The sequence below is a fragment of the Plecotus auritus genome (genome assembly GCF_963455305.1).
Source record: "Plecotus auritus genome assembly, chromosome: 4".
In the NCBI taxonomy this organism is placed as follows: Eukaryota; Metazoa; Chordata; class Mammalia; order Chiroptera; family Vespertilionidae; genus Plecotus; species Plecotus auritus.
In genome coordinates, this window is record NC_137775.1 from 170,155,518 (window position 1) to 170,168,708 (window position 13,191).

Genomic DNA, 13,191 nt, shown 5'->3' on the forward strand with positions numbered 1-13,191 from the left:
TACGCGTGGAAAAACTGAAGCAGAGAGAAATTAAGTAATTGGCTTTGTCACACAGTTTTAAGTGTCAGAATCAGGGCTGACCACAAAATGTGCAAGCCAGAGTCCATGCATGTCATCACTGCATCATCCTTGTTTTTTCAGTGTTAGAGTAGCCTTGCCAGGTTTTAATTTTTAAATCTAAGAGACTGTTCCCAATATATAGGGTAGGGTCCCTAGACCTGGCCAGTGATCAGGGCTGATCTGTGGGGTGACTAGCGGGCAGGGTGATCGGGAGGCCCCCGCTGGCACCTGCCTTGACTGATGGCCTGGTGCTGCTTGCTGGCCAGCCCTGCCCCCTGATCACTGCCACTGGTCACCTCCCTCTCAGGGGCAGACACCTGAGGGCAGCTCCTGCGTTGAGCGTCTGCCCTCTGATGGTCAGTGCATGTCATAGCGACTGGTCATTCTGCCAGTTGTTCCACCAGTCGGTTGATTTCCATATTAGAGTTTTATTATATAGGATGAGTAGTTTGTGTACAAGTACTGGATCTTCCTATATCTTATGGCAGTTGATAGTCACTGGGGTCACTCTTTCTTTCTCCTATAAACCTGGTGCCCATTCTGATAATTTTTGGAGTCTGACTTCCTACTTAGTAGAACTGAACTTGAAATGTTATTCTGGGGAAAAACACTGCTTTCAGTTCCTCTGAAAACAGAATTGCTACGTGGCTTTTTCCTCCTAGTGAATTATCCAGTCTGTTGTCCAAGTCTGCCCTTCTCACAGGTCTCATTATCTCCCATCTGAGCTTTATACAGAGAATTTAATGGAAGAACTCATTCAGTGGCTTCTCTATTTCACTTGGATAAGATTATTAACTTCTCAGTCTGGTGAGTTTTGTTGGCAATTTGAGCTCACTTCCATAAACTGTTAAAATTCTATAATAGCCCTCAAAAGTTTGCTAGTGACACTCCTCTCAGGTGTATAGCAGTACTATGGTTTTATAGTTGTATTTCTATTTATATATTTGTGATTTCAATGAAATTTTGGGAGGGTAGAAAGGTAATTCATATGTTCAATTATCCTTTGTGAACCAGACCTACTATCGTTAGACTTATTTTTTTCATTTTTTAAAAAATTATCTTTATTGAAATTATTACAGATGTCCCTCTTTTTTCCCCCATTGACCCCTTCCACCCTACTCTTGCCCCCTCCATAGGCCTTCACCACACTATTGTCTGTGTCCATGGGTTATGCATATATGCATATAAGTTCTTTGGTTAATCTCTTTCTGCACCCCCCTCTATTTTCTCTGAAATTCATCACTCTGTTGCCATGCTTCAATGTCTTTGGATCTATTTATCCTTACACTTATAATAAACTGATTTGCACTTTCCTGGATGCTTAAAAAATTAATCAGAATCTACATCTTCTCCCTCAAACCAGGTAAGACAATTCAATTTTTGTTTTTGTTCCTTTTATTTGACACCCCCCAAGCACCCTATCTCTTTACCTCCAAAGAACCCTGGCTGGTGTGGCTCAGCTGGTTGGAGCATCCTGCAGTGCACCGGAAGGTTGCAGTTTTGATCCCCAGTCAGCCAATCAATGTTTCTCTCTTACATAAATGTTTCTCTCTCTCTCTCTCTCTCTCTCTCTCTTTCTCTCTCTCTCTCTCTCTCTCTCTCTCTCTCTCTCTCTCTCTCTCTCTCTCTCTCTCCCCTTCTCTCTCTTTCTCCCTTCCTCTCTCTCTAAAATCAATGCAGATATTCTTGGGTGAGGATAAAATAATAATAATTGGTACAAGTACTGTTATGGAGCAATGTCCTGAGGGCATTAGAGAAAGTCCAACTTTTGAGGAATCTGACTAATCATGCTCTCTTAGACCTGGGCGTTTGTACATGTCCTATCCATGGTCGGAAACACCTTTGTCTCCAGGCAAGTTCAGACACTTTATGCCTGTATCTAAATAGAACTTTCTCCAGGAAGCCTTCTCTAAGTGCCTTCTCTCCTGTATGCATGTGTCCTTTCTCTCTGGTAGCCCTTTTCACAATATACAGTAATTGTGTATTCACTGGTTTATATCTTCAACTCTATTCTAAGCTCTGGAAAAGGAAAATACAACTGTGTCACCTCTCTGAAAGTTCAACCTCTCTGTAATCCTCCCATACATTGTACCACATAAATATGGACTATTTTTTCAAATTTAATGTTATACAATTTAATTCCAGTTTATAAAAAGCATTAAACACGTATCTCTAAAAAGTAAGCTCCACTCTTGCATTATATTATTTGATTCCTACATATTTAATTTATGGTCTTTCATAACACTGTATATTCCCATGCAGGTTTTAGTTTTTGCCACATTATTAACGTATACTTGTAGAATAAACCAATGAACTGTACCAGTTTCATGCAAATCTTTTTCTAGCCTTGATATATAAACATTTTAAAAAGTATGAATACTGCTCAGATTCTAACATTTTAATATTGTTTTTATTTTTTATTTTTTTAGTCTCTCATATTTGTTAATTTTATTTGTTTTCTTTTTTTCTTTATTTTTTTATTGTTTAAAGTATTACAAATATTAGTACATATATCTCCTTTTTTTCCCCATTGACCTTCCCCCTGCCTCCCCTACCCCCTGTCACATGCCCTCATCCCCCCGCCCCTCAACACCAGTGTCTTGTGTCCATTGGTGTGCTTATATGCATGCATACAAGTCCTTTGGTTGATCTATTTCCCTCCCTCCCCAACACTCCCCAGCCTTCCCGCTGAAATTTGACAGTCTGTTCGGTGCTTTACTGCCTCTGTATCTATCTTTTTATTCATCAGGTTATAATGTTCTTTGTTTTCCAAAAATGAGTGAGATCATGTGGTATTTTTCTTTCATTGCCTGGCTTATTTCACTTAACATAATGCTCTCCAGGTCCATCCATGCTGCTGCAAATGGTAAGAATTCCTTCTTTTTTATAGCAGCATAGTATTCCATTGTGTAGATGTACCATAGTTTTCTAATCCTCTCATCTGCTGATGGGCATTTAGGCTGTTTCCAAATCTTAGCTATGGTGAATTGTGCTGCTATGAACATAGGGGTGCATATATCCTTTCTGGTTGGTGTTTCTAGTTTCTTGAAATATATTCCTAGAAGTGGGATTACTGTGTCAAATGGGAGTTCCAGTTTTAGTTTTTTGAGGAAACTCCATACTGTTCTCCACAGTGGCTGCACCAGTCTGTATTCCCACCAGCAGTGCACGAGGGTTCCTTTTTCTCCACATCCACACCAGCACTTGTTGTTTTTTGATTTGTTGATGATTGCCATTCTGATGGGTGTGAGATGGTACCGCATTGTCGTTTTGATTTGCATCTCTCGAATAATTAGTGACTTTGAGCATGTTTTCATGTCTCTCTTAGCCTTTCTTCTATCTTCTTTCAAAAAGATTCTATTTAGGTCCGTTGCCCATTTTTTTATTGGATCATTTATCTTCCTTTTATTAAGTTGTATAAATTGCCTGTAGATGTTGGAGATTAAACCTTTATCAGTGATAACATTTGCAAATATGTTCTCCCATACAGTGGGCTTTCTTGTTGTTTTGTTGATGGTTTCTTTTGCTGTGAAAAAGCTTTTTATTTTGTTGTAGTCCCATTTGTTTATTTTCTCTTTGGCTTCCATTGCCCTAGGGGCAGTATCAGTGAAGAAACTGCTTCGGCATATGTCTGAGATTTCTCTGCCTGTAGATTCCTCTAGTATTTTTATGGTTTCCCATCTTATGTTTAAGTCCTGTATACATTTTGAGTTTATTTTTGTGTATGGTGTAAGTTGGTGGTCTAGTTTCATTTTTTTGCATGTATCTGTCAAATTTTCCCAACACCATTTATTGAAGAGACTGTCTTGACTCCATTGTATGTTCATGCCTCCTTTGTCAAATATTAATTGAGCATAGTGGTTTCGGTCGATATCTGGATTCTCTATTCTATTCCATTGGTCTATATGTCTGTTCTTGTGCCGGTACCAGGCTGTTTTGAGAACAGTGGCTTTGTAGTACAGCTTGAAATCTGGTATTGAGATCCCACCTACTTTGTTCTTCTTTCTCAGGATTGCTGTGGCTATTCGGGGTCTTTTTTTATTTCAGGTGAATTTTTGGAGAGTTCTTTCTAGGTCTGTGAAATATGCCGTTGGTATTTTAACGGGGAGTGAATTGAATCTATAGATTGCTTCGGGAAGTATGGACATTTTAATGATGTTGATTCTCCCAATCCATGAACATGGAATGTTCTTCCATCTGTTTATGTCTTGCTCTATCTCTTTTTTCAGTGTCCTGCAGTTTTCCACGTATAGGTCTTTTACCTCCTTAGTTAAGTTTATTCCTAGGTATCTTAATTTTTTTGGTGCGATGGTAAATGGGATTGGTTTTTTAGTCACTCTTTCTGTAAGTTCACTATTGGTGTATAGAAATGCCATAGATTTCTTGGCGTTAATTTTGTATCCTGCTACATTGCCAAATTCATTTATTAAGTCTAATAGTTTTTTTATGGAGTCTTTCGGGTTTTTTATGTACAATGTCATGTCATCTGCATATAAGGACAGTTTTACTTCTTCTTTTCCAATTTGGATGCCTTTTATTATTCTTCTTGTCTAATTGCAATGGCTAATACTTCCAGTACTATGTTGAACAGGAGTGGTGAGAGTGGGCATCCCTGTCTTGTTCCCGTTCTTAGGGGAAATGGTTTTAGTTTTTGCCCATTGAGTATGATGTTGGCTGTGGGTTTATCATATATGGCTTTTATTATGTTGAGGTATGATCCTTCTATTCCCACCTTGTTGAGAATTTTTATCAAGAAAGGGTGTTGGATTTTGTCAAATGCTTTTTTCTGTATCAATTGATATGACTATGTGGTTTTTCTCTCTCAATTTGTTTATGTGATGTATCACGTTTATTGATTTGCAGATATTGTACCATCCTTGCATTCCTGGGATAAATCCTACTTGGTCATGGTGTATGATCTTTCTGATGTACTGCTGGATCCGATTTGCTAGAATTTTGTTGAGGATTTTGGCATCTATGTTCATGAGAGATATTGGCCTGTAATTCTCTTTCATTGTGTTGTTTTTATCTGGTTTTGGTATTAGCATGATGCTGGCTTCATAGAATGAGTTTGGAAGTGTTCCTTCTTGAATTTTTTTGAATAGTCTGAGGAGGATAGGTTTTAGTTCTTCCGTGAATGTTTGGTAAAACTCCCCTGTGAAGCTGTCTGGCCCTGGGCTTTTGTTTGATGGAAGCTTTTTGATGACTGCTTCAATTTCTTCCATAGTTATTGGCCTATTGAGATGTTTAGATTCTTCCTGATTGAGTTATGGAAGGGTATATTTTTTAGGAATATGTTCATTTCCTCCAGGTTGTCCAGTTTGTTGGAATAGAGTTATTCATAGTATTTTTTAACAATCCTTTGTATTTTGGTGGGGTCTGTTGTTATTTCACCTCTTGCATTTCTGATTTTGTTTATTTGGGTACTCTCTCTTTGCTTCTTGGTGAGCCTGGCTAGAGGTTCATCAATCTTGTTTATCTTTCAAAGAACCAGCTCTTGGTTTTGTTGATCTTTTGTATTTTGGTCTCAGTGTCGTTTATCTCCGCTCTGATCTTTATTATTTCTTTCCTTCTGCTTACACTGGGCTTTTCTTGTTGCTCTCTTTCTAATTCTTTGAGTTGTAGGGTTAGGTAATTTATTACCATTGTTTCTTGTTTTTTTGCAGTAGGCTTGTAGAGCTATGAACTTCCCTCTCAACTGCTTTTGCTGTGTCCCATAGATTTTGGATTGTTGTGTTTTCATTGTCATTTGTTGCCATGATGTTTTTTATTTCTTCCTTGATCTCTCTGGTAACCCAGTCATTGTTTAATAGCATGCTGTTTAGTCTCCATGTGTTCGATTTTTTTTGGATTGTTTTTATTGTAGTTAATTTCCAGTTTTATGCCACTGTGATCTGAGAAGATGCTTGATATGATTTCTATCTTCTTGAATTTGAAGAGACTTTGCCTATGACCCAATATATGGTCTATCTTTGAAAATGACCCATGTGCACTTGAGAAGAATGTATATTCTGTGGCTTTGGGGCGAAATGTTCTGAAGATGTCAATTAATTCCATCTGGTCTAGTGATTCATTTAGGATTGATGTTTCTTTGCCGATTTTTTGTTTAGAGGATTTGTCCAATGGTGATAGTGGGGTATTAAAGTCTCCTACTATGATTGTATTGCTGTCAATCTCTCCCTTTATATCTTCCAGGAGTTTTTTTATGTATTTGGGTGCTCCTGTATTGGGTGTGTATATGTTTACCAGAGTTATATCTTCTGGTTGTATTGCTCCCTTTAGTATTATGAAGTGGCCTTCTTTATCTCTTGTTATGTCATTCACTTTGAGATCTAATTTGTCAGATATAATTATCGCTACCCCAGCTTTTTTTTTCATTTCCATTCGCCTGAAAAACCTTTTTCCATCCCTTCACCCTCAGTCTGTGTGTGTCTTTTTTTCTGAGGTGGGTTTCTTGTAGGCAGCAGATATATGGGTCGTGTTTTCTTATCCAGTTCGTTAACCTATGTCTTTTGATTGGGGCATTTAATCCATTTACATTTAAAATTTTTATTGATAGGTACTTGTTTGTCACCATTTTTATTCTTTACGCCTGTGTTCCTTCTTCTTTTTACAGCAGACCCTTTAGCATTTCTTGCATTGCTGGTTTGGTGATAATAAATTCCCTTAGTCTTTTTTTGTCTGTGAAGCTCCTGATTTCACCTTCAATTTTGATTGATAGCCTTGCTGGATCCAGTATTCTTGGATTCAGACCCTTCCTTTGCATGACTTTGTACATTTCATTCCATTCCCTTCTGGCCTGATGAGTTTCTCTTGAGAAATCAGTCGCTATTCTGATGGGGGTTCCTTTGTAGGTAACTTTCTGTCTCTTTCTGGCCACTTTTAAAGATTCTTACTTTGTCGTTTGTGTTTGCCAATTTAATTATAATGTGCTTTGGTGTCAGTGTTTTGGGGTTCATTTTGCTTGGGACTCTGTGAGCTTCTTGGAATTGTGTCGGTTTTTTCTTCCCTATATCAGGAAAGTTTTCTGTCATTATTTCTTCAAACAGGTTTTCTATTCCTTGCTCAGTTTCCTCTCCTACTGGATCCCCTATTATGTGGATGTTGTTTTGTTTCATGTTGTCCCAAAGTTTCCTTAGGCTCTCCTCCTGCTTTTTAATTTTTTTTCTAGAGGCTGCTCTACTTGGGTATTTTTTCCTACCTTGTCTTCTAGCTCACTGATGTGGTCCTCTGCTTCTTCTAGTCTACTCTTGATGCTTTCTATTGTGTTCTTTACAGCAGCGATGTCATTTTTCATTTCTTCTTGGTTCGTCTTCATTTCCTCTTGGTTCTTACTCATATTGTCGAATTTGTCTTCCATTCTTTTCAGCCACCTTATGACCATTTCTCTGAATTCTTTTTCTGGCAGGTTGCTTGCCTCCATTTCGTTTACTTCCTTTTTGGTGATGCCTGCTTTTCTTTCATATGCGGGCTGTATCTTTGTCTCCCCATGGTCTCTCTTCTCCGGGTGTCTGGTTAAGTAGTTCTCTCTCTCCTTATCCCAGGTGAAATCTGATCCCTCTGTGGTGGAGTGTAGAGCTTCTATGAATCCGCGTGTTTGCACCAATTGGGGACCTGTGTTCTGGGGTTCACAGCTGTTCGGTGTGTGCCGTAGTTGCAGATTTTAAGGCTTCAGATAACATCCACTTTCCCCTTCAAGATGGCACGGTCTCTCTGTTTTCTTAATATTGTTTTTAAAAGTAACCAACCTGTATGTAAATAAGCATGGCATTTGTAACTGTTGAAGGTTTAGACCCCTAAGAAAGAAGATACCCATAGAAAAGGGTTCCAGTAGCGAACTGGGCTCAAATTTAAAAGCAGAGCCAAGCAGCCCACTTCTAAATAGGGGCCTCTTATGCAAACCACACTTCAGGGAGAAGCCTGCACTGAACTGCCTGCCTGCATAGTGTTCCTGCCATATGAGCCAGCCCTGATAAAGGAGTTACTGAAATAGTATTTCAATCAATAAGACTGAGGCTTTCAACATCCAATCCAGCTGTACATCTATATCCCCCATCAGATTCTTCACTGACCAATCAGAGAAGCTTCATTTTGACAATGCTTTTTGGGCCAAACTGTGAAGATTTGGAGCCCTCATTTGCAAAAGTCCCAGGGGTGGGGACTTCTGTCTATATGTCAGCAGCTCTCCTCTCACTGAGAAAGTGCACTTTCCCTATCCACCGGAGACTAAAGACAGTGCTTCCCTGGCTGAGCTTAAATACCAAAGATGTCACGAAGATGTCTCACTGGAGCAGAGAGGACCAAACCAGGAGCAGAGCTGTCTAGCCAGAGATGGGCCTGGTGCCAGGGGCTGCCTCCCAGCTGTGCTGTGCTGCTTGGTAATTGAGCTGTACACTATCGGGCAGTTTCACAGCTGTGCTGTATCACAATTGAGCTGTTTGCACTGAATAAAATTTCTTTCTTCACTGCACCCCAAACTGGGGATTCCTGTTGGGATTGAATTGGCACCAATGACTATTCATTGACAGAAGACTGCCTTGTCTGGTTGTACATACTGTCCTCATGTTTTTATACTAGTAGTGAATTTACTAGTATTAAAATTTCACTTTAATAAATAAATTCTCTAACTGGATGAAAGGCACTATTTTAGATTCATTGGACATATACATCATAAGTTAATGCATAATACACTTGTGAGAGGGAATATTTCCCCTAGGTTTATTATCTCTTTTTCTTGGCAGAATTAAATACTGTGTATATTTTATTTATGCGGAAATGTCTGTCCGAAGTACAATCGTTATAACAATAGTCAATATAATTAAATGAATGCTTTTCCCTCTGTTAGAGTTGTAATTATCAAAGCAGCAAACAAGGTCCAATGCTATTCTCACATCACCCGCTTCCAGGAAATAAAATTTCCCCATGTTCCAAGATATTTTAAGGGATGCAATTTATGGAAGAAGCAGTGGAAGAGATGGTATTGTTTTTTGATAGTAACTTAAGTTAGCAAACGTCCCTTTGTGGAAATCGTATTCTGAGTAAATCCTTTAAAAAGAAAAACCGGAAACAAAAATTGGCCCCTACAGATTTGGACTGAAGGTGGAGCCTCGGGGATTTGTGGGCGGGGCCACTCAGGATCTGGGTGGCACTACTACACTGCGCTCGGCCCGCTCAGGGCTCTGTTCGGCTCTGTTCGGCTCCTCTCGGGGAGGAAGAGCGGGACGAGTTTGGCGCAGGCGCTCTCGGCTTCTGCTGCATTAAGGACTCGCTCTGCCTTGTGTTTCTACTTCCTTGTCTTCCGAGCTGTATCCGGGTCGTTGCTTTCCCTATTGTCTCGGGCAGTCGGTCTTGGACTGTGCAAATTCTGGGTCTTTTGTTGGTTCTGGTGCAGGCTAATAAAGTTTTTCTTTCTTTTTTTTTTCTAACAGTTTTAACGAGGGAGCTAACTCCGCAGGGCTGCCAGGTTGGCGGCGCTGCCTGGACCGGAGGGCGCCCGCGCCCGGGGAGCGCCTGGGAAGCTCGAGCTTCTGGGGCCGGTTCCGCGAGGACTAAGGGGCGGGTCAGGGGGTGGGGTGCGGGAAGGGACCGCGGGGCTGCACCTGGGACGCCCCATCCGCTCGGCGGCACCGCCGATTTTAAATAGCATCTTCCGACTGGTTTCCGCGGTCTCAGTCCCCGACCTCGGCGCTGCCTGGGCTCTCGCAGCCTCTCCCTAGGTCTCCAAACGACCGCCTCACGGATTCCTTAGTAAGTGTCGGAGGCCTCCGCGGGGAGAAAGGTCCATTTCAGCCCTTGCAGGAGTCAGAGCCGGGCGGGGGTGGGGCGCTTCGTGGAAGCTTCCCCGTCGCGGTCCGCGGGAATGATCGCGACTTCTTTTATTCCCTGGGCCTTGCGTTTTCTTTCTATTGACTGTCACGGCGTCTAAATGAGGGATTAGGACCGACTCGCAGAAACATCACAAGATGTGCAAGAGGGTCAGCTTCAGTCTCTGCCGGCCTGGGTTCGCCTTCGCCGACCGGTGGCTGGAGCTGCCCACGTTGCTTCCCGGCCCTCCCCAGCCCGCGTTCCCACCCCCAACCTTCCCCAACACCTTTTGCCGAGAACGGAATCAAATAAAGATCCCTAGCAGGAGGTCTTCTGCACCTTCCCTCAGCTCCACAGCTCTTCCCTGTGCTTTGTGTGATTTTGAATGACGCTATAATTTTTTTTCTTTTTAACAGTGGATCGCAGCTCCAAGAGGAGGCAGGTGAAGCCTTTGGCAGCTTCTCTGCTAGAAGCTCTCGATTATGATAGTTCAGATGACAGTGATTTTAAAGTTGGAGATGCTTCAGGTAAATGTTTCTTCCCTTTCCCAGCTTTCTGAAGTTGGGTTTATTTTCAGACTTTTTTTTTTTTTTAAGAATTGGTTTTGATGACAATGCCAATTTAAAGTTAAAGCACATAAACTTCATTTATTTTGTACATTTGATTTCCCACATTTCTCTAAGATCCTTTCACTAGGTCCTATCATTGTATCCGTTTTTGCTGATACTTAGATAATGAACCTGCCAGAGGACTTTTTCCAAAGATGCAAAAACATTTTCTCTATTCTTTACTTGAAAATATACTTATGCTTATTTTATGCATAGAGGGGAAAAATGAGAGATATCACAAGGTAGAGTAATATCCTGAGAGTAATGCAAGCCATGAACTATTCATGAGCAGGGTTCTTCTCTTTTCAAATCACTTGGCACACCCTCTGAGGGGAGTTTTACTAAAGCTGACCAGAGGAAAAAAATTGTGTTTCATAGTAGCCACTGGACCTTGTGGTTTGGGCCTTTCAAAAATCTCTGAGATATAAAGCATGCATGCTTGCTGTATGTTTTGTGATTTAAAAACCAGTAAACTGTTTAAAAAGGTCATATATTCACATTGTACAAAATTGGAAAACATAGAAAGAAGAGTATGGTTTACTTTGTTTCTTCAGTTCCTTGTAGCTCATATAAAGATACATACAAAATTTTAATTGCAGGAATCTGAGAAATGGATACAAATGATGTTTCAATATGTGAAAAATACCAAGACACACTTGAACAATAAACATTACTTATTATTCTGCCCGCTTTGAGTGGAAATTTTAAGAAAGTGGGAAATAAAAGCCCTTACGGTTTCATCCTTTTAACAGGTTTTAAAAATACTTTGAAGACTTATTTATTGATTTGAGAGAGGAGGGGGGAGAGAGAGAGAGAGAGAGAGAGAGAGAGAGAGAGAGAGAGAGAGAGAGAGAAAGAAAGAGGAAGAGAAAGGGAGAGAGAGAGAAGCATCGATTTGTTGTCCCACCTATTTATGCATTCATTGGTTGCTTCTTGTATGTGCCCTGACCAGAGATGGAACCTGAAACCAACTGAGCTACCCCGCCAGGGCGCATTCCTCTAACACAGTGGTTCTCAACCTTTCCAATGCCGCCACCCTTTAATACAGTTCCTCATTCGGTGACCCCCAACCATAAGATTATTTTCGTTGCTACTTCATAACTGTAATTTTGGTACTGTTATGAATCATAATGTAAATATCTGTGTTTTCCAATGGTCTTAGGCGACCCTGCTAGTATTCTTCCATAGAATTTCCTATACTTAGTCTTTCTCCTTTCTGTTTTTTTTTTTTTTTTTTTTCCTGCTAAGGATGATAAGGAAGGGATGAAGTTAGGTTATGTTACTAGTATTACTTTTAATAGCATCAGCAGTCAGAATTCACTTGTGATTTACTGAGAACTTTTTGTTTCCATAATCTCTTTTAATTTTTAAAGTAACTTAGTAAAGGAGATATTTTCTGATGATAGGGGAACTGAATTTAAAGAACTTGCATGAGGTCACTCAGGCCATAATGGATTCTCATCCATGTCTTTTGATTCCAAAATTTACAGTCTTTTTCTCTGCTTAGATACTAAACAGAGATAGGATATAATCTTAAACCAAAACTACTTGGATGTTGTGGTGACTAATTCAGGTCACTCCCAGTAATCAAAAGTTGTTAAGTTTATCTTGATTTTTTTTGTTTGTTTTATAACCTTCTCAGCTCTTTTACCTTCCATTTAGTTGATTCACTGATGCTTGATACTTCCAAAGAAGGGAAAGAAAAGGAAGGGCAAGGGGGTAAAATCCAAATCTACTTTAGTTCTCTTGGTGAAACGTTGGCAGATAGAATATTCTTGACTAGAATGTTATTTTGATTTGTTATAGTCCAGATTGTTAAGTGTGATAAAAATAGTTGGGTATCAGAAATTATTACTTATTTGAATACCATTATGGGAAAAACTTCAAAGCTTAATTTCTTTAAATATTCCATAATTATTTTTTGGCAATAAATTCTGATTTTGTAATTTTTTTTTTCTTTTTGCTTATTAAGTTGGAGTCATTCACAGGTATCACTTTTCTTTTACAACATTTAAAACAATTTAATGGTACAAACTACTTTCTCAAAATAATTTATGGTATCAAGCTAAGTAGAGATTCCTGATCTTGTTAAATTTTAAACAGAGTTAATGGGAATTATCTATTATTTGTGGTAAGTGGTAGGATGAGTTTTATTAGCTGATAATTTAAAAAAATTCTAAAAGCACTAAAAATCTATATACTTTCTGTTCCCTCTTGTCATAATACCTACTTTCTTGACCTCTGGGGAGATTAAATTGTGACCCACGGTCAAAATTTATCTGTAGTTCTTGATGTTAATTGTAAATGAGAGTTAGTAGAAAATGATTTTCTTTAAAATAGTTCATTGTCAGTAGAAATTGAATGATATTTTCTGCTCTTGGATTATGTACATTGGTGTCTCCCATGGCTGAGATGTTGGCTTATTCTAGATTACCACTGATTCCTATTTGCATCTTTTCTCTTCTCTGTCTGAGATAGCTGGACTCTTACAGGAAATAAGACATTAAACTTATCACTGCTTTTTAAACATTTTGACATTGTGGAATCCCAAACTTATCTATGAATAGATTAAACTGAAAGTGGAAAAATAAAAACCATTTCTTTCAAAACAATTTCTAGAAATGACTCCTGACTTTCTTAGAACTTAATGTTAAAATGCTTAGATTGATTGGCCTCAATTTTTATCTGATTCTCTGCATCAGTTTCATCTGATCTTCAT

At 39.4% G+C, this 13,191-nt stretch overlaps 1 protein-coding gene across 3 annotated transcripts in view; it reads left to right on the forward strand.

Moving 5' to 3' along the window:
- Window positions 1-9,311: 9,311 nt before the first annotated feature.
- Window positions 9,312-13,191, forward strand: part of PHF14 (PHD finger protein 14) — a 165,300-nt gene continuing 161,420 nt past the window's right edge. For 2 of the 3 annotated variants that reach the window (XM_080666047.1, XM_080666046.1), the window contains exons 1-2: window positions 9,312-9,807; window positions 10,281-10,391. In XM_080666047.1, the coding sequence (XP_080522173.1) occupies window position 9,807; window positions 10,281-10,391 (112 nt within the window). In that variant the 5' untranslated portion in view covers window positions 9,312-9,806. The remainder of the gene's footprint in view (window positions 9,808-10,280; window positions 10,392-13,191) is intronic. The other variant, XM_080666048.1, reaches the window with a different exon arrangement.